Genomic DNA, 19,656 nt, shown 5'->3' on the forward strand with positions numbered 1-19,656 from the left:
TCCATCTGCCCCCTCCTGGCTCAACCCAGCAGTGGCCACGTGCCATTAAGAGCCCAATCATTTTATGCTAGTGTTCCTCTCCCAAATCAGACCATGTCATCTTATTTGCCAACTTGCTCTATTAGCTGATCCCCAGGTGACTTAGGCAGATAGAAAAGAAAGTCATAACTCAGATTCTAGATTAAAAGTCTCCAGCCACCATGGGAGTAAGTACCAGCAGATTCCCCCGGCAGCGTGGGCGTGATAGAAACTGCCATCAAAATCTCCTCCTGGTTTCAAGAGCCTTTCCAACAAGTTGTCCTTGTCACCTTTCTCCTTCCTGTCCCCTCACAGTAACTTAACTGACATTCAGGGCTTAGCTAAGTTTCCTGTAAGGGGCCTATTTTCAGCACTCAGCCATTATCATGTAAAAGCAGCCCTAGACAACGCCTAAGTGAAGGCATGTGGCTTTGTGCCCACAACACTGTATTTACAGAAGCAGGCAGTGGGCTGGGGGCCAGGGTTGCCAGCCCCTGTTTTATACCATAAGCATTTATTAGGCATCTGCAACCTGCCGGGGGGCCCTGTCGGAGGTACCACAGCTACCAACAGAAGCCAGCAAAGAAAGCATCGTGGTCCACTGGGAGAAGTACAAAGATAAGTAGAGACAGTTGTCCCTCACAGGTCTACGGACGGGAAGGATGAGACCCCAGAAATGCAACTAAAAAAACCTCACTAGCAATGCTTCAACTTGGAAGCTTGGGAAAAGGTAGTTACACACACACACACGCACGCACACACACGCACGCACACAACTTTGAGGTTTCTATGCTACCCTACAATCAGAAGTTTCTCCAACTAATTAGCTATCCTAATGTTTCAAGATTCCAGACGCCCTTGGTTCATGAATAAAAATATGATCATACCGTAGCTCTAACAAACTGTCCAAGGCCAACAGAGCTACAAGTTACCCATACCACAAGACACCATGAAAGGCATAGGACACAAGCAGAGGATTTGAGAACATCAACTTCAGAGTCAGACCTTGGCAGCTTAAAAAACAAAAAAATACCCCCAAAAAAGCTTGATTTCTTAGATTTTCCAGAAACTCTAACAACTAATCACAAGCATCTTTTACAGAGTCCTTTTTCTTGCAATCTACGTGGATTACATAGGCACTGAGCTCAGGGCCTGATGTCTGCTGAGTTCCTTGGTGCTAGCCAATCCTCTGAAGGCCACCAGGCTGGATGACCCTGGTCTCAGAGGGGCTGTCATTGCACCACATGGCCACCAGAGGGCGCTTTATAAGCAGCACTTCGCCTGGAGCACCCTGAAGTGGCCAAGAAACACATGCAGAGACTGCCTCCTTCCTCCCTTCTCCATCTGCTCCAGCATGTAACTCCCACCTCCATCCAAGAGAAGGCAGGACAACTCCCGCACCCGTCAGTGGCTTCTCTTCTTCTACCCACCCTCTGACTCAAGTGCTTCCCAAAACGTGCTGACAACAGATGAGTCTTAAACATAGTAAATCAGACACATCAGAATACACAGTGTGATTCCATCTAGATGAAACCATATAAATTTCATGTCAGATCATGACACGGATGTTTCTTTTACAATCCATTAAGCCATAAATTTAGGTGTTGTGCACTTTTTGGCATGTTTGTTGTACTTCGCAATTTTAAGAAGTGTTTTAAAAGTGTGGCCTGCCCATCAGTAAATGCAGATTCTTAGGCACAGTTTTCATTGGTTGACTGGGCTCTGCCCATTTTACAGGTGGGCAGACTGCAGCGCCACCCGCCGAGCAGTAACTGGCTATGGGAGTGAGCATGGGACCCATGCAAGGTCACAAAGGCACAACAGGGAAAAAGGAAGTCTCTCTTTCCAGAGGTGACTAACCTGGGGGTGTCTATAGCTGGGGGAAGGAAGCCAGGTGGCAGAGACCAACAATGATAAATAGGCCAGTGGCTCCCAACAGAGCTGATTCTGCCCCCAGGGCACACTGGGCAATGTCTGGAGACATTTGTCACATGTGATAGGAGTGCTGCTGGCGTCTAGTGGGGAGAAGCCAGGGATGCTGCTCAACCTCCTGCAGTGCCCAGGATGGCCCCCCACAAAGGATTATCCGGCCCCCAGTGCCAACAGTGCTGCGTGCAGTGGAGAAACTCTGATTCTGATACAAGACAAGCAGAGGGTGCCTACCGGATCAGCTCCCAGTCAAAATCGTGGGCTGAGACTAACGAGCTTCCCTGGTAGACAGCACTTCACATGCATGATGTCCCAACTCGTCATGCGTGGGTGGGGTTAAGTATGTCCTGTGTGACGTCACTTGGAGAGGACTCTGGGAAGCATGTGCCTGGTCTCCTCCCGACTGTGCCCCATGCGCTCTGTCCTTCGCTGACTTCGCTTCCTAGCCTTTCACTGTAATAAACCAGAGCCGTGAAGACAACTCTACGTCGAGTCCCATGAGTCCTCCTAGTGAACAAGGTGACCCTGGGACTGATGACACAGCGAGCACCGTTTCCTAGAGTTGCCAAAGCGTGGACTTGAGTTCCAGTCACCCGTGGGGTGAGCTGCATTAATAGCTCTGCCTCTGATGGCTGCCATCCGTTCCCATGTCACCTCCCCAAACCCTTCCCAGGAGTCCCTACGCCTCCGAGAAAATCTCTTTGCACTGACTGCTCCTCTCAGGGTCCATTTCTGAGAACCCAAAAGAAGGCAGCATCACACGCATTTTCTATTTCTTCAACCAGTGACAAATTGGCCTGTGCAAAACCCATGAGTGATTTTTATGGCCCTGTACAAATGGGCAAAATCACCATGACCTACGGCTAAGCAAAGAGTTGTTATTAGAAATCACACCAAGACCACGATCCATAAAAGAAAAAAAATGGGTAGGTCAGACTAATGGACAAAGTAAAACTTTCCATCCATGTAAGAATCCAGGAAAAACCCCTGATATACTCCATGGATTGCAATGGATGAACAGCCCCCCAGAAGGGTCCAAGCCTTGCTGAGGCCTCTGGCAATGCCAGGACAACCTGAGCACCCAAATGGCCTGTCACCCGTTCCTCAATGGGACACTGGTGCTGCTCACTGCCTCGCTCGGTGACTCACAAATCAGAGTATGCATGAGCATTACCAGGAGTGCAGGGTCCAAGTCCCACCCCAGACTCAGCATCGGCAGGTGTGGAGGGGCCCGAGACAGCATTTCTACCAAGCGCCCAGGAAGGCTGATGCAGCTGGTCTGGGGACGGTACTTTCAGAACCACTGGTCCATTATTACCCTTTGTTGCCCTCCTATTCCCCACTCTGTGTCATTCCTTGCATGCTGCCCATTGTGGTGTCATTACTAATATTTTTACTATCCATCTCACTTATAAACTGCATTTTGTTGGAATACTTATTTATAAGCTGGCTTCCTCCCGTACTTGACTATGAGCTCCTTGAGGGCGGAGACCGGTGTTACTCACCCTTATGTACTATCTGGACCTCTGAGGACGTGCTTGCTGAGCCCTGCTATGTACAGTAATAATAGGTACTAAACTTAAAAGCTTAGCCAATCACATGTACTACCTGTGTACTGCAAAGAGCATCATTACTACAGGACCCATCTATACATATGGAACTCTGTCAAGCAGTCAGCTAAATGCTTTGGACATCACTATGCAGGCATGCACAAGAATACGTACAGGAAAGATTTCTACCTGTGCACATACTCAGGACAGAAAGAATACGTAAACTGACTGAAGTAACTAGCCATGTAAAACATGAATGGCTGTGAAACATCGTTTTGACCCTTCCTCATTTTACATGTGCTGTGGTCCCATTTTATAATTTGTAGCCAGCCATGTTTTCTTTTTTTTAATAATTGTTTTCTTTTTCAATTACAGTTGACATTCAATATTGTACTACTTTGGGGGGGTACAAATACTAATTAGACATTCATATAACTTATGAAGTGATCCCCCCGATAAGTCTGGTACCCATCTGACACCATACATAGTTATTACATTATTGACTAAATTCCCTACGCTGCAGTTTACATCCCTGTGACTATTCTGTAACTACCAATTGTGCTTCTGAATCCCTTCCCCTTTCTCACCCAGTTCTCCCACCCCCTGGCCCCCATCTGGCAACCATCAGTTTGTTCTCTGTATCCATGAGTCTGTTTCTGTTTTGTTGGTTCATCTTGATTTTCCCCTTACTACTTTTCACCCATGAAAAACACTGGGCTGGGGGCCGGCCCGGTGGCTCAGGGAGTTGGAGCTCCGTGCTCCTAACACTGAAGGCTGCTGGTTGGATTCCCACATGGGCCAGTAGGCTCTAAACCACAAGGTTGCCGGTTCAACTCCTCGAGTCCCGCAAGGGATGGCGGGCTCCGCTCCGTGCAACTAAGATCAAACAGGGCACCTTGAGCTGAGCTGCCTCCCGGATGGCTCAGTTGGTTGGAGCGCGTCCTCTCAACCACAAGGTTGCCGGTTCGACTCCCGCAAGGGATGGTGGGTTGTGCCCCCTGCAACTAGCAACAGCAACTGGACCTGGAGCTGAGCTGCACCCTCCACAACTAAGATTGAAAGGACAAGAACTTGACTTGGAAAAAAGCCCTGGAAGTACACACTGTTCCCCAATAAAGAAAGTCCTGTACCCTTTCCCCAGTAAAATCTTTTAAAAAACAAACAAACAAACAAAAGAAAACGCTGGGCTGACGAACATAAAGACAGGTGTCCTCCTTGGTGCTGCTGGCACACATCTTGGCCACAGAATCACAGAATTGGTACTGGACACAGAATCGCAGGCCCACAGCAGCAGACCTTGAACTTCCCATAGCAGCTAAGAGCCCCACAAGCTGACAGTGCCTTTAGCAACCTGACCAGGCCAACCCTTCTTCACCATTCTTATCCAAGTGGAGGAAGGGAGAGGGAAGTTGGTGTACAATTCCCTTTGAACTCTCTCAAGAAGTTTCTCTGAAATAAATTTGGATTAGCTGACCAGAACATTTACTAGAGGAAATCCTGTCCTACACAAAGATTTAAACTGATATACTACAATCCCACAGATACAAGAAACTCAACAAACCCCAAACACCAAAAAAAAAAACCAAAAAAAGACCAAAAAAAACTACACCAATGCATATCATAATCAAATTGTTAAAACCAGTGAAAAGAAGGATATCTTAAAAGCAGGAAGAAAAAAAAAGACACATATGTACAGAGAAAATTATTCAACTGAATGCCCGTGAAATACTTTTTCTCTTTTAAAATACCTGTTGCATCGTCTCTTACAAAAACGATCTCCCACTGAAAAAATTCAGGTCAAAAGCCTGAGCCCCCCCGACAAAGCAAAAGTACCGGGGTTGGCAAGCGCACTGTGTGCTGGGCGAAGGACATGGGCTCCCCGCTGCTTTACAGGTCAGGGCACGTGTCAGCGGTGCAGGAGGGAAAGGGGAGATGCTCGCATAGAAAGCCACACCCCACCTTTGCCAATGCCGGATGCTTGAAGTGACAACCAGACATCCAAACCCCACTGGCATTTGGGGGCTATTGTACCCAAGTCTCCAGACCATGAAAATGGACATGGGGATATACATTTTCATGAAATGAAGGCAGCTGCCCATTTACTTAAAATGAATACACTCAAACTCATCATCAATATGCCCTAACTTATAATCAGTACACCTAAACCTTGCATGAGACACCTCACCTCCCCACCCCGAGGGAAAGAACACACCATGAACAAATATGGAGCAATCAGTGGAAAGTGGGGCTTCAGCAGGGTCGAGAGGGTGGGGGCCAGCCTGGGGAGCTGACCCTGAGAGCCGCCAGCACTAGGCCGCCCCTCCCAGAAAACTCTGGGCTCTTACCAGTTATATTCACTATCCTATACTGCATAACAAGTTACCCCAGAACTCAGTAGCTGACAATAAACATGTCTGATCTTACAGTTTCTGTGGGTCAGGAATTCAGGAGCAGCTGGGTGGGTCTTTCTGACTCGAAGTCTCTCAGGAGGTTGTGGTCAAACTACCTGCCGTGGCTGCGGTCACCTGAAGGCTGGATGGGGGCAGGAGGACCCACCTCCAAGTTGGCTCCCAGACATGGCTGCCAACTTGCTGCTGGCTGTTGGTGGGAGGGCTCAGTTCTGCTCCATCCCATGTCTCACAGAACTGCTCGAGTGTCCTCCAGACATGACAGGTGACTTCCGCCAGAGCACGTAACCCGAGGGAGCAAGGTGGAAGCAGTATAGTCTCTTGTGACCTAGCCTTGGAAGTCATAAGCTGTCACTTCCACCGTATCCTATTGGTGGCACAGCTCAGCCTTGAGTGATCGCTGTGAGAGGGGACTACACATGGGCATGAATATCAGGAGGCAGGGTCATCAGGGTCCATCTTGGAGGCTGGCACCCATCAAAGCTTTTTACCTCCCATCTCCACCTTGCCTGCAACCCCACCAATTGCAAATTCATTTGAGATAATGAGTCGCTTTTTAAAACGCAGGTACCTTTAGGATAGTGAGGGGCCATGATTCATTCACCCCTTCCAGCTAATCCTGCAGACCCCAAGCTGGGCTTCACTAGAGAGGAGAAGACCGAGGCACAGACAGTGAGAGGAGTCCCTGGTGGCCACGTGGCCATCTGGCGAGGGGCCGAGGGCCACAGAACCCACAAAATAGGGAAGCTCAGAAACAAAAGACATGCAGAAAGAGAGGGGAGAAATAAACTCTGTTTCAAAATTTTGCCTAGAGCCAGCAGAGACACGGGAAGGTCACTTCCTCTTCCTCCTCCTCTTTCCTCCTTGGCCCACCTCCCAGCCCCCAGCACTCTCTAGGCTCCTTCAGCCCTCCTTTGGCTTCCATAGGACTGGGGAGCTGCTGTGGGACTGTGACCCTCCCTCCATGGCATGGTTCCTACAGCCCCGGGGCCACACAGCTATCTGCCCCTTTTTGGAACACAGCGTGCGAGCTGGAAAGGGGATAAGGCCAGCTGCATGTGGCTCTGGGTGACACAATAGACTCAGTGTTGTTACATCGCCACTCCAGGGGCAGGGAGAAGGGGCACGAGGTGACCAAGGGCCAAATATTTCAAATTTCCCCAGAGACTTCTTCTCCCAATAATGATCACACCTTTGCCTCACGCGTGCTAGGCAGCACCTCACATGTGTTCAGTACTTAGGACTCTGGGCATTCTTGGAATTAAATATGGTCACCATCAGGCTCACAGTAAGCAAACTGAGGCGAGGAAATGTTAGGTCACAGGTCCAGGGCACACAGACGGTGAGCTGGGAGCCAGACTGGAGCCCAGGCCCCGAGGGCACTTCCTCCACGACAGCCTCGGTCCTCTCAGGCCCCAAGAGCTACGTGCTTCCATTGAGAGGGTGGTGCTGGCTGCATGTCTCCAAAAAGCACGCTGGCTTACGTCTGGCCCCCCACGTGGCCGAAAGCTCCCACTTCCCTGAAAACTCACACTGCCATGTTAGCTCGCTAAGGCTGCTCCAACAAAGTGCCAGAGACCGGATGGCTCAAATAGCAGAAACGATTGCCTCGCACTTCTGGAGGCCAGAAGTGTGAGAGCAAGGGGACAGCAGGTTGGTTCCTCTGAGGGCGCTGACGGAGGGTCTGTCCCAGGCCTCTCTCTCTAGCTTGCGGATGGCCGTCTTCTCCCTGTGTTTGCACATCGTCTTCTCTCTGTGCCTGTCTATAGAAACTTCCTCTTCATATAAGGACACTAGTCATACCTGGTCAGGACCCACCCTGATGCCCTCATTTGAACTTCATTACACCTGTAAAGGTCTTATCTCCAAATAAGGTCATATTCGGAAGTCATGGGGGTCCTCAACTATGAATTTTGAGGGATACAATTCAGCCCATAACAGTTGCTAAAGACAATGCTGATGGGAAATACCGCTCTGTGTCCCTCTCTCTCCTGGGATCTCTCCAGACCAACCTTCCATTGACCATTTTCCTCCACAACAATCTATCTTCTGCTTATGTGGCATCCGTACACCCCTTCATGGAGAAATAAAACCTAAACATACGAGGTCGGACAATTAAGTTTGCAAACTTGTTTCAATGATGTTGCTCACCTTTTTTGATATCAGAGGGATTATTCATTATGACTTTGTACCAACTGGACAGTTAACCAAGTTTACTGTTTGCAAGTGCTAAAAAGGCTGCGTGAAAAAGTTAGACGACCTGAACTTTTCGCCAACAATTCATGGCTCTTGCATCACGACAATGCACCAGCTCACACGGCACTGTCTGTGACGGAGTTTTTAGCCAGGAAACAAATAACTGCATTGGAACACCCTCCCTACCCACCTGATCTGGCCCCCAGTGACGTCTTTCTTTACCCGAAGATAAAGGAAATAGTGATAAGAAGACATTTTGATGACATTCAGGACATCAAGGATCATACGATGACAGCCTTGATTGGCGATTCCAGAAAAAGAGTTTCAAAATGGCTTTGGAGGGGTGGCCAGATGGCTCAGTTGGTTAGAGCACGAGCTCTCAACAACAAGGTTGCTGGTTCAATTCCTGCATGGGATGGTGAGCTGTGCCCCCTGCAGCTAAGATTGAAAACGGCGACTGGACTTGGAGCTGAGCTGGGCCCTCCACAACTAGATTGAAGGACAATGACTTGGAGCTGATGGGCCCTGGAGAAACTGTTCCCCCGTGTTCCCCAATAGAAATTTATAAAAAAAGAAAAGAAATCCAATAATAATTATATCATGTGCTCTTCAAAAAAAATTGCTTTCGAGGGTGGACTAGGCGCTGGCGTCGGTGCATAGCTTCCCAAGGGGAGTCCTTCGAAGGTGACCATACTGATATTCAGCAATGAGGCATGGAGCACTTTTTCTAGGATGAGTTCACGAACTTAATTGTCAGACCTCGTACACACAAGACTAGCAACTTTGTAAAGGTTAAATGCAGGGAGTCATCAAATACAGCTTTGAGGTGTTTGTCCCAGTGTCCTCAGAGCAAGGCCACAGAGAAGCACAGCCATGGGGTGGCTTCACCATATTTAGCTGAGTTGGCAAGCTGAGGGTTGTAATGTCAGTCAGTTCGCAAGTTTGGGGCAAAAGGGGTGCTGGTGGAAGAAGGCATGACTAAGCTAAGAGGAAAAATAATTTGTCTGTAATCATGGCATTCCTAACTACTAACCACAAAGCCCCCCTAACCAGTCACCATCTCCAAGGGTTATAGTGGAGGGAAAAAGAAGTTTCACATTTAGGCATCTAAAGCCAGAAAGGAAACAGAGAACCAAGAGGCAGCCCAGAGACAACGTGGTAAAAACTGCTGGGCAACCACAAGGGGAGCAGTGTCAGCCACGAGAAATGAGTCAGCAGGTTCCGGCCACCAAGGCAGAGAGCAGACTTCCCAAGGGGATAAGCAGAATGCAGCCTCTGTGTGCACTTCTCCCTCCAGCCAAACCCCAAAGCTGCCCTGGGCATCCAAGCTGCTGCTGATGGGGGTGTGTCCAGGGCCCGTCCCCAGCTCTCCAGGACTCTCCCCCATGTGACTTCAGTCACCTCTGACAGAGAAGGCTCTGCTCTCGAACTTTCATTAATTCAGCCAATCGCTGGGCTCCAAGAACTGCACAAAGACCCACATGACAGCAAGCACACATCCCCGAGAGCAAAGCAGAGGGAAATAGGACCAGGAGGAAGGAAATACAACAGTGACAGTAGCCTATGCCCAGCAGAGACAGGGAGAGCTCGGCTCAGGGGAAGATGGACCGGAAATGGCCCTGGGCCAGGCGACATGGCAACATGGGGACTTAGTCCTCCAGGCCCCAAGAACAGAAAGCTCACAGACCCAGCAACAAAGTGTGGTGGGCTCAAGGGGCAGCAAGAAAGCTGGGTACCAAGAATCATGGTCGCCAAATAATGGCCCAAGGACTCAGGTGACTTCATCCACAACAGGGCAGTCAGAAGGAGACCTTTCTAGTATCATATGAGGAAGGCACATGCCGGCTCCTGTTCTGTCCCTGCGGCCTCCTGGCAGCACGGTAATCACATGTGCACAGGTCCACCCCACTGCCCCGTGCTCCTTTGATAGGCAAAGCCCAGCCAGGTGCCTAACACAACACTGCCAAGTAAGTTAGAGGCACAGTCCTGCTCACCTGGTCACCCAGGCCACTGCTCGCCAGTGACCGTCCCTACCTCCTCACCAGCCACCCTTTCTCTCATCCACCTCTGAATGACTCCTCTCAGGCAGCCAGAGCCATCTTTTCAAACACAAGTCCCACCGTGTCACTCCTCCACCCAAAAGCATCCAGTGGCCTTCCATCACACCTAGAATAATCCAGGGTTGGTGGCCCTCCTGCCAAGTCCCCACATGGTCTGCTCCTGGCAACCCCTCGAGCGCCTTTCCCACCACCTGTTCTCTGTGCTGCTCTTCTCTGGATGTACCGACTGCCTTGCAGCTCTTCAAAGGCACCAGGCCCTCCATTGCCTCGGGGCCTTTGCACTGCCTGTGCCCTCAGCCCTGACCACTCAGCACCCTCGATGTCCACACGGCTTTCCCTAACTCTCTTTGCGTCCCTGTTCCTCTGCTAGCCCTCAGAGAGGCCTTCATGACCGCCCTGTCTAACCAGCATTCTCAAGCCATCACTGTCCGTCCTTTCCCTCCTGCTATATATAGTTCACTCGATAGCACAACCTAGAAAATGGACTTCCTTTCTCTTTCCTCAACTCCAATGTCAGTCCCATGACAGCATGAGCTTTGTCCATTTGGTTCCAGTATATCCCATTGCCTAGAGTGGTAGGTCTCAACCAGGAGCAACGTTGCCTACCAGGGGACATTTGGGCAATGCCTGGAGTTTGCCTGTCACAACTGGGGGGTGGGGCAGTGGTTACTCCTGGCACTGAGTGGGTGGAGGCCAGGGATGCTGTCCAACACCCGACAGTGCACAGGACGGACCCCCATCACAGAGAATCATCCAGCCCCAATGTCCATAGTGTCAAGGTTAAGGAAGTCTGGCCAATAACTATCTGCTGCACGAGTGAATAAATAATGAACATTGAGGCTCGCGTCTACGCAAATGCCTTTGTAGTTCTCGTGGTACTGATGATCTTTTCCCGGGACATGAATATTTCACTTATCTTTTCATTCAACAACGATTTAGTGAGCACCTACTATGCCATGTGCTCTATGCTGTGTTTGCAGTGGTCTATGCTGTGTTTGCAGTGGTCTCTGCCCTCAGAGCCTCGAGGGAAAAAAGAACATTCTGTAAGGGCATCCAGGGACCTGGGTGCTTCCCCAGCTCTGTCACCAGCAGTCATGTGACCTTGGGCAAGTCACCTGACTTCTCTGGACATCTCTTCCTCATATGTCAAATATAACAGTCGCTTTGATGTTGAAGCTATTAATAGCTTCCAGCATGTAAACACTGTGCATTTAATTAATCACAGAGGATCAGTTCCTCTTTAGCATTTTTACATTTGCATAATACCATTAGCACTGATTACAAAGTGTGAGTAATCCACGTGTCCCTCAGTAGGGGCCTCGTATAAACGATCATGCTGTCCACACAAGGGAACACACTGTAAAATGATCTCCAAACCCAGGCACCGGGGGCTTAGGTTAAAATGCTCCTGCTGGGCCTCTCCCCAAGACCTCCTCAATCAGAATCCCCCACGTGTCCCAGTGTCTACATTTCTTTTCTATCGACTTTGTATTATGAGTATTTTCAAGTACACAGAACATTATTCAAGAGAGCCCAATGAAGAACACCAATCAGATTCAACAAGTGTTCCTACTTGGCCATACTGACCTCATCGCATCCTGTCTCCATTTACCTAAACCATTTAATATAATTATTGATCTAGAGCAGTGGTTCTTAAAGAGCAATTGGGGACACCTTGGGGCTCCCCAAAACCCTTTACGGGGTTCTATGCTCTCAAAAATATTCTTATAATAATCGTAAATTATTTCCCTCTTTCCATTTTCCTTCTCTTGTAAGTGTACAGTAGAATTTTCCAGAAGCTACATGACATGTGATATTGTAATAGATTGACTGTAGAAACAGGCATGAGAATCCATGTGTCTTCTATTCAGCCATTATTAACGAGATCTCCAAAAATGTTTCTAAAAATATAAGAAGTAATTAATTGCTATCATGACACTTCATTACTGAACACTTCAGCATGCATCCCCAAAAACTAAGACTCTTCTACATACACACGTGTATCTATTGTTGTGCAGCAAAGTACCCAAAACATGGCAGCGGGAAGCAAACATGTCTGATCTCCCTGTTTCCGTGTCTAGAATCCAGGAGTGCCTTAGCTGGGTGCCTACCACACCACAAAATTATCATGTCTCAGAAAAATTACAGTGGTTTCCTCATATCAGCAAATAGGCAGCCACACAAAATAACTCAGGTGTCCCCAAATGCCTATTATAGATGTTTGTTCAGGCCAGGAGCCAAGCAACGGCTACATGTCATATTTGGTTATTGTCATGGACTGAATGTGTGCCCCCCAAATTCCTATGTTGAAATCCTAACCCACAATGGGATGGTATTAGGAGGTGGAGCGTTTGGGAGGTGATCAGGTCATGAGGGTGGACCTCTCAAGAATGTGACTAATGCCCTGATAAGAGGCGGGAGAGCTAGCTCTCTCTCTTCCTGCCATGTGAGGACACAAGAAGGCGGCCATCTGCAACCCAGAAGACAGCTCTGACCAGAACCCGGCCATGCTGTCACCCTGATCGTGGACTTCCAGCCTCCAGAACTGTGAGGAATAAATGCCTGGCGTTAAGCCACCCAGTCTCTGGAACTGTGTCAGAACAGCAGAGCTCACTACGATAGTCTCTTAAGTCTCATTTGATGGAGAATTCCCCCCTTTTTATTTTCTTTGCTGATATTGACTTGCTACAGTGACAGGGCCAGATGGCCCACTGAGGGTGCCAAGTTATTCTGAGGCACACAGGGTGAGAGGGGCTCGCTCAGGGACATAATACAGAGGAGCTGCCTGGCTGGCCTGGAATATGACCTGTAAAGAAAATCCCCGCCAGTGGACGAAGGTGGCTACACAGCGGCCCTTTCATACTAAAGACGATCCCTCCCTGGGAGACCAATTTTTTATGAGGCCTGGAGAGTCAGAGAGAGAGAGCTGATGGCGAGGGAATCTGGAGAGAGGGGCACACTGCAGTTCCAGGCCAGGGGACAAGGACAACTGTCCTGGCTTTTTAAGCCCCAACCTGCAAATACACTAAGCACGCCCTGCACCTTGCAATGCCACTGCCCTCACTGCTTCCTGTCTCTTGGGAATTTTTCAGACTGTAGAACCTCTTACATCCATCTGGTCCCCCAAAAAGCCAAGGGAGCAGAACCGGCAAGTCCAATTGGCCCCATTTTATGGATTCAGCAACTACTCCGAGAGGGGAAGTACTGCAGCCAAAGCTACCCTGCCAAGTGGCAGAGCCAGATTTTGGACACAAGTCCGGCACTGAAGATTAAAGCATGTGACCCCCACTGCTCTGAGAACATGTGCACATTGGGGTTCTGGGGTAGTTTGCGTTGGTCTCCCCCTACCTGCCATAGACATCACCGCCATCTTGTCCTCCCACCATTGATGCCAGCACAACACGCTTCCTGCTTACAACACCTCCGCACGGTACCGTTAGTCCCCCTTTTGCAGGTAAGGAAGGGACTCAGCTGTTCGTCCACCCCAGGTTCTGACTTACCCCGTCCAATGACAGCCTCCAGGTCTGCTGCGCACTGAGTCCCAACGAAGTTCAGCACACGGTGACCTAGCGCCTGGAGTTTTCCTCTTTCCCTGACACTCTCCTTTCTGCCGAACTGGCTTCCCAGCTACAACTGCCAAACAAACAGGCCTCCCTTTCTGACAGAAGCTCTTTCTGGAACCCCACAGCATAAAAAAAGCTTTCACACTGTATTTTTCAATATATACAACCTTATGGAAGGGAATCGAATCTCTGACCAAGGTTTGAGCATCAAACCAACAATAGGAAAATGAATTCTAGAATACTGGAGCCAGAACTTTAAGAGACCATCTAAATCAGTGGTTCTCAACTGGCCAACGGAGACCCTCCCCCCGCAGGGGACATGTGGCAATGTCTGGAGACATTTTTGGTTGTCTCAACTTTGAGAGAAGGGAAGGTATCTACTGGCGTCTAGTGGACAGAGACCAGGGACACTGCCAAACATCCAACAGTGCCCAAGGCGGCCCCCCACAACAGAATGACCGGCCCCAAATGTCACTAGTGCCAAGGAGGAAAAACCTTGCTGTAAATTCCTTGGTTACTTTGAGTATGAGAAAACTGAGGCCCAAAGACACAAAGCAACTTCTCCAAGGTTACACAGCCCCAAAGCCAGTACTGGCACCAACTACACCCATCTCTATCATCTGCTCTGCTCTGCTCTGCTCTGCTACGGTTGGGCTGGGGGAGAAGGAAGGGTGGGGACCCGAGGATCTCAACTCCTGAAACAAATGAAGAAAACTGCAGTAAAGAAATTACGGAATTATTACTGCAGCAACACAGCAGGGCACGCGAACATGGAAGGAAATGCCTTCTTCAATTACCAACTAAGTGGCATTACTTTGCAGGTCCTCCAACAGTTGCTGATTCCATAGTTTACTGACGCCACGGCTTCCAGAGGGCACCCGTTTTACAGAAAAGAATGGTAGTTTCCCCTCCTAAGGGTGCCCACACCTGTCCAACCTCAAATTGCTTCTAAACCAGAGAAGGGAATGTAAATACAAGTCTGACCTTACAAGAGTCCATTAAAATCCCACCCAACTGAAAAGTCACCTGACCCCCCTCCATCTGCCGCTGAGTCATCCAGCGCCTTCTTTCAGCAAGCTAATTAGTTAGCAAGGGAATTTAAAAGAACACTGGGAATTCTTGGGTTTTGGTGTTCGTCTCCACCCCCAAAACCTTTCTAAAGACCATTTTGTTCTTAAGAGATGTGTTCTTAAGATTGAGCTGATTCGGTCTCTTACACTTACATGCTAACTTTAGAGGCTGTATTTTATTTTATTTTATTTTATTTTATACTGTTATTTTAAAAATCTACTTAAAACACCTGGAATGAAAAAAATACATTTCCGAGATATCCCCTTTAAATGCTGGAACCTTGCAAAATAATGCAAAATGATTTCCATTGCACATCCAGCTCTTTAAACTGCTAACCAAGAAGTTTCCATTCCATTCAAAGCAAAGCAGCTTTTGCTCTAAAAGAAATCAGGCTAAATACTGAGGACAAACCCCCGTCAGGAGAATTAGTAAATGGGCCATTATTTAAGCATAATGACAGCTGGAAACAGTTGATAGTTATATTGGACGAGCCCCTCTCTCTTTATATAATGGAAGTATTGGTGATCATTCGAGATTTTTTTTCTCCTCCTGAGCAAGAGGCCATGTCTTCCTGTCTGGCCCCTGCCCACTTTCCCGGGATGGGCATGCCAAGACCGAAGTCACGCGTGGCCTGCAACAGCACCTTCCCCCGCCCCCCTCCCCCCCCCCCCCCCCCCCCGCCAACCCCGCGCCTGGTGCATGCAGCCACCGCAGCAGCCAGAGACCCCACTTTGGCTTTCTGGGGCGCTGCCGGGCTGCAGGCCCGTGAGCCCAGGCTCCGCCTGCAGAGACGGCGCATCGTGCCCCTTACCTGCAGTGCCGCATGGCGCAGCCCGGCCGCCCACCTGCACAGCATCTTAGAGCATCCTTTCTTCAGCGCAACGACTGCGAGCGCGGTGACGTCACCGGAGGCGGACCCCACGCCGCCACGTGACTCCTTCGGGGCCAGCAGGAGGTGGCGGGCGGGGTGACAGGGGTGGGGGGAGACCCTGGAAGTCCCTGGAGGTGAGGAGCGGGTGGCCGGGAGGCCTCGCTCCTGCCTCCCTTCTGGACGGTTTTGCTAGCTGTGCGCAGCTGGCCTGGCCTTCCACCAACTATGGGAAACAAAACAGCACACGGAGGGAGAAATCCAAATGATTACAGGCTCCATGCATGTACCGGTAATAGGATTTCAAGAGAGCTACGTAGCAGTAAAGGGATTAGGAATGAAAGGAAATAATTTATATTTTATTTTAAAAGTCTTTACCAAACGAAATGGAAAAAGAAATGTATTTTCTGCAAATCAAATTGACAGTTAAAATATAGAACGCATGGTCATACTTGGCATAGAAGGTTAATGTTTCCAGTAGTATATAAAACATGATATCAAATACTTTCATTTGAAGCATGTTCATTATGAAATATTATACTAATTGCACTGATGGATAATGCTTTTAGTTCCTCTCAATAGCTACATTCCACTACAACCTGTATTTGCCAAAGAAAAAAATAGTGCCAACACATATTTATACTACTTATTTGAACATTTGATTATTCAATATAAAGCACTATTGCATGAGTATGGTTGTACATGTGCTGTGTTTATTTCCTTAAATTTCTGGGCAAGGAATGTGATCTCTTCAACATGACAGTTAATTCACAGTAACTCATTATTTCACATTTTCTAATTTTTATCACATTCTACATTAGTGAGTCATCTTACTATTCCAGAAAATATGTACAATGTCAACATTGCCCTTTCACAATGGACAGACACAGCCTTGCCTAGAAAGCTTTAGAAAATTCCAGCTGTGATCATTTTGTAAATTCAAAATGGCTTATTTCAAATTTCAGCAGGTGCACATATCAAGTTTTCTTGCCAAACCACATAAACGTTTTCGAAATGTGAAAGGACAAAAGCAGGAACTGTTTTTGTTTGTATTCCCGTTTCATATAGATTTGTTTACTTCCACTTGAGTTTGAATCGCAATTTTAACATTCCCTTCGCTCATGCTCCTGAAAGAGATGTGAAATAGATTGTTTCACAAACTGGCCAGGCTTACTTACTTGCTATTTATTCCAGCAGCTTTCATGTCCTTCTGTATTTAACCCGGGGAATTTTACTACCATTCGCTCTAGATTAAAAAAATTTTCTGTTCAGAAGGTCACTCTCTAATTTGGGGATAAATATGGTTTTGCCTCTCCCGGCCATCGATTATTTTCAACACCAGATTTTTAAAATTAATGAAATGGCCTTGTGATTTTCTAGGTCACTCCTCTCAAGTTTGTGATAAGCCACTTACCTTTTGCTTTCAGATTCCTGAGATACAGAATTAAAATGCTACCGAAATCCCCTGCTCCTGTGGGTTCAGGGTCTGATGCAGACGGAAAGTGACAAGCTCATTTTCCTGCCACGGGTGAATGTGGATTGAAGCCTCACCTCAGGCTCTCAGGCCTCCCCCACCCCACCCCCAGCCAGCCTGCAAGCATCACGTGCTCCGCCCAGCCACACAGCCGGGCTCAGCCTGCTCGGTCACTTCTCGGCTTTGGTGGCTCGCCATGCCAATCTTCTTCGCCTACGCTGGGTGCATTAATATCCAGAGAGAACTGGACGCCCTGCCATCAGAGCCTGGACTGCACAGACTACCGTGACTGGAGTTCCAAGAATCAAGGGGTGGGGTCCTAGAAAATGCCCTCCTGCGGTGTGAATTGACTTGCTCTGTGTTCCAGCTTGGCGGAAATGTCTCAAGTAGAGGCACCTTCCTCATTGTGGGGTGATTTCTTTTTTCCTTTTTTTTTTTTTTTTTTGTTTTTCTTTGCCAGTAGATTAGTTTCACCTTCTCTTTGCAAGGTGATTGCTCAAGTGTAAAAAACATTACAGCCAACAGACAATTCAAAAAAGGCCTAAAAGTGGGTCGTACAGTTTTCAACAGGATAACTCTTTGAACATCCTCCACTCCCACTCATGAAACTTGTCATTTTGGTAAAGATTTAAACAAAAAAACAAACAGATTCCACCTATGAGAATGTAAATTGAACAATCTTTCTGGCGGGCCATTTAGCAATTCCTACCAAAAGCCTTACAAGTATGCATAGTGTTTGAAAAACATGATGGGTCTGACAGCTGTTGGTATTATTTCCTCCAGGAATTCATCCTTGGGGGAAAGGGGAGAGAGCATGCAAAGAATCACCTCGGGAAAGTTCGCTGCAGTGTTATTTATGATCTCAACGCACCGAAGCAAGTTAAATCTCCCAAAACAGAGTTTGGGTTACATTATAAGACATCTGTCCAATGGAAGACTTAAAATTAATATTCTAGTGGATACTGTTTGACATGGAAATACCTTCACAGTGTATTAAATGGAAAAAAGCAAGTTCCAAAGCATTATATGCTGAACGACCCTTCTAATGTATGTAGGTGTGATATATTTCTATCTACACAAATACCTTTATACACAGAGGGCCAAAAAACTGTATGCACATTTTAAGAAAGGAAAACTGTATTAAAATTGTAATACCCAATATATACTGATAACAAAAGATGAATACAAGTCACGTGTGACTTCTGCAATGACAAGAGGTGCTCAGAGGGGTTCCCATCAGCGTCCAGACACTTCTGATGACGGCGAACTACTGCTTGAGCAACGGTGACCAAAGTGTCCATTTGTATACATTTTTTTGGCATCCCCGGTATATAACAGAAAACAAATAGGAAGCGAATTCACTAAAATAACCCGGGTATTTCACTGGTTAGGGGGATTAGGGCTACTTTACACGCTTCTTCTTTCTAGCTTAGCTGCATTTTCAAACTTTTCCACAATTAGCATGTATTGCTTTTGTAAGAGACAGTCACCGTTGCTTGTTTTCTTAAAAGCACCATAGTAGACATGATCACAAAATAAACATTTTGACTACTTTTTAATGCAGATTTCATTACTTGAACATTGTCAAATCTTGCAAACATTGCAAAGCCCCAAGAGAACACTTCCTAGTCATTCCAAATTGCTCTGCTCATAAAAACCCTGAGGAAAGAAGATGCCAGCCAGGAACTGGTGTTAATGTTTAATCATCTGTAGGTCCAGGCTCAATTTCTCTTCCATTTAAATATGCGTCTTCTTGCTCTGCCCTGTGGAGATAGAATGTTCGCTGCTACCATCCTGCATGAAAAGATTCTTCAAATACTTAACGGAATAACCTTTGAGTTTTAATTTCTCCATACTGGTGCCTTCTATTTTCTTCACAAATCTCTACTTCTTATCCCTTTCAATCTTTTACGTCTTTTTCCTCTTGATTGTCTGTTTCCGGGACATTTGGCAATGTATGGGGACAATTTGGGCTGCCACAACTCGGGAGTTAGGGGGTGCTACTGGCATCTAGTGGGTAACAAGTTCCAGGCCAGGGTATCAACAATGCTGACATGGAGAAACCCTTGTTTAGAATTACTTATAAAGTATAATTTGATGCCCAAAATGTTCCATTTCCCAGTCATTTTCTAAGAGTTCACCATTGTATGATGTGCCGGAAGTTCTGCTTATTATAAATCCCTCAAATGTAATATTTCTGGCATGTAGGAAGTATAATTGCCTACATGTTCATACACTATTTCTGAACCAATGCACAGGAAATGGCCAAGGGTGGCTATCTCTGGGGAGGAGAAGCCAGTGGCTGGGGCACAGATGTGGAAGGGAAGTTTTCATAGGTGTGGAAACACATCATATAGTAAAAACCAGTTTTCAAGCCCCCTTATATTAATGCCGCAAATGTACAGTGTACAGGACACATGTGTCATTCGATTCTCGCCGCAGGCAACTGACAAGGGTAGGGAAGTATACTATGCCCCCATTTTGCAGACAGCCCAGGGTTTATCACTCTCTGAAATACA

General features: G+C 47.6%; 1 protein-coding gene across 2 annotated transcripts in view; it reads right to left on the reverse strand.

Moving 5' to 3' along the window:
- Window positions 1-17,256, reverse strand: part of CLCN4 (chloride voltage-gated channel 4) — a 62,509-nt gene extending 45,253 nt beyond the window's left edge. Inside the window, exons 1-2 of one of the 2 annotated variants that reach the window (XM_033107489.1) lie at window positions 17,078-17,256; window positions 15,607-15,889 (exon numbers count right to left, since the gene is read on the reverse strand). In XM_033107489.1, the coding sequence (XP_032963380.1) occupies window positions 15,607-15,620 (14 nt within the window). In that variant the 5' untranslated portion in view covers window positions 15,621-15,889; window positions 17,078-17,256. The remainder of the gene's footprint in view (window positions 1-15,606; window positions 15,890-17,077) is intronic. The other variant, XM_033107498.1, reaches the window with a different exon arrangement.
- Window positions 17,257-19,656: the final 2,400 nt, after the last annotated feature.

This window comes from Rhinolophus ferrumequinum, chromosome X (genome assembly GCF_004115265.2).
Source record: "Rhinolophus ferrumequinum isolate MPI-CBG mRhiFer1 chromosome X, mRhiFer1_v1.p, whole genome shotgun sequence".
Taxonomy (NCBI): Eukaryota; Metazoa; Chordata; class Mammalia; order Chiroptera; family Rhinolophidae; genus Rhinolophus; species Rhinolophus ferrumequinum.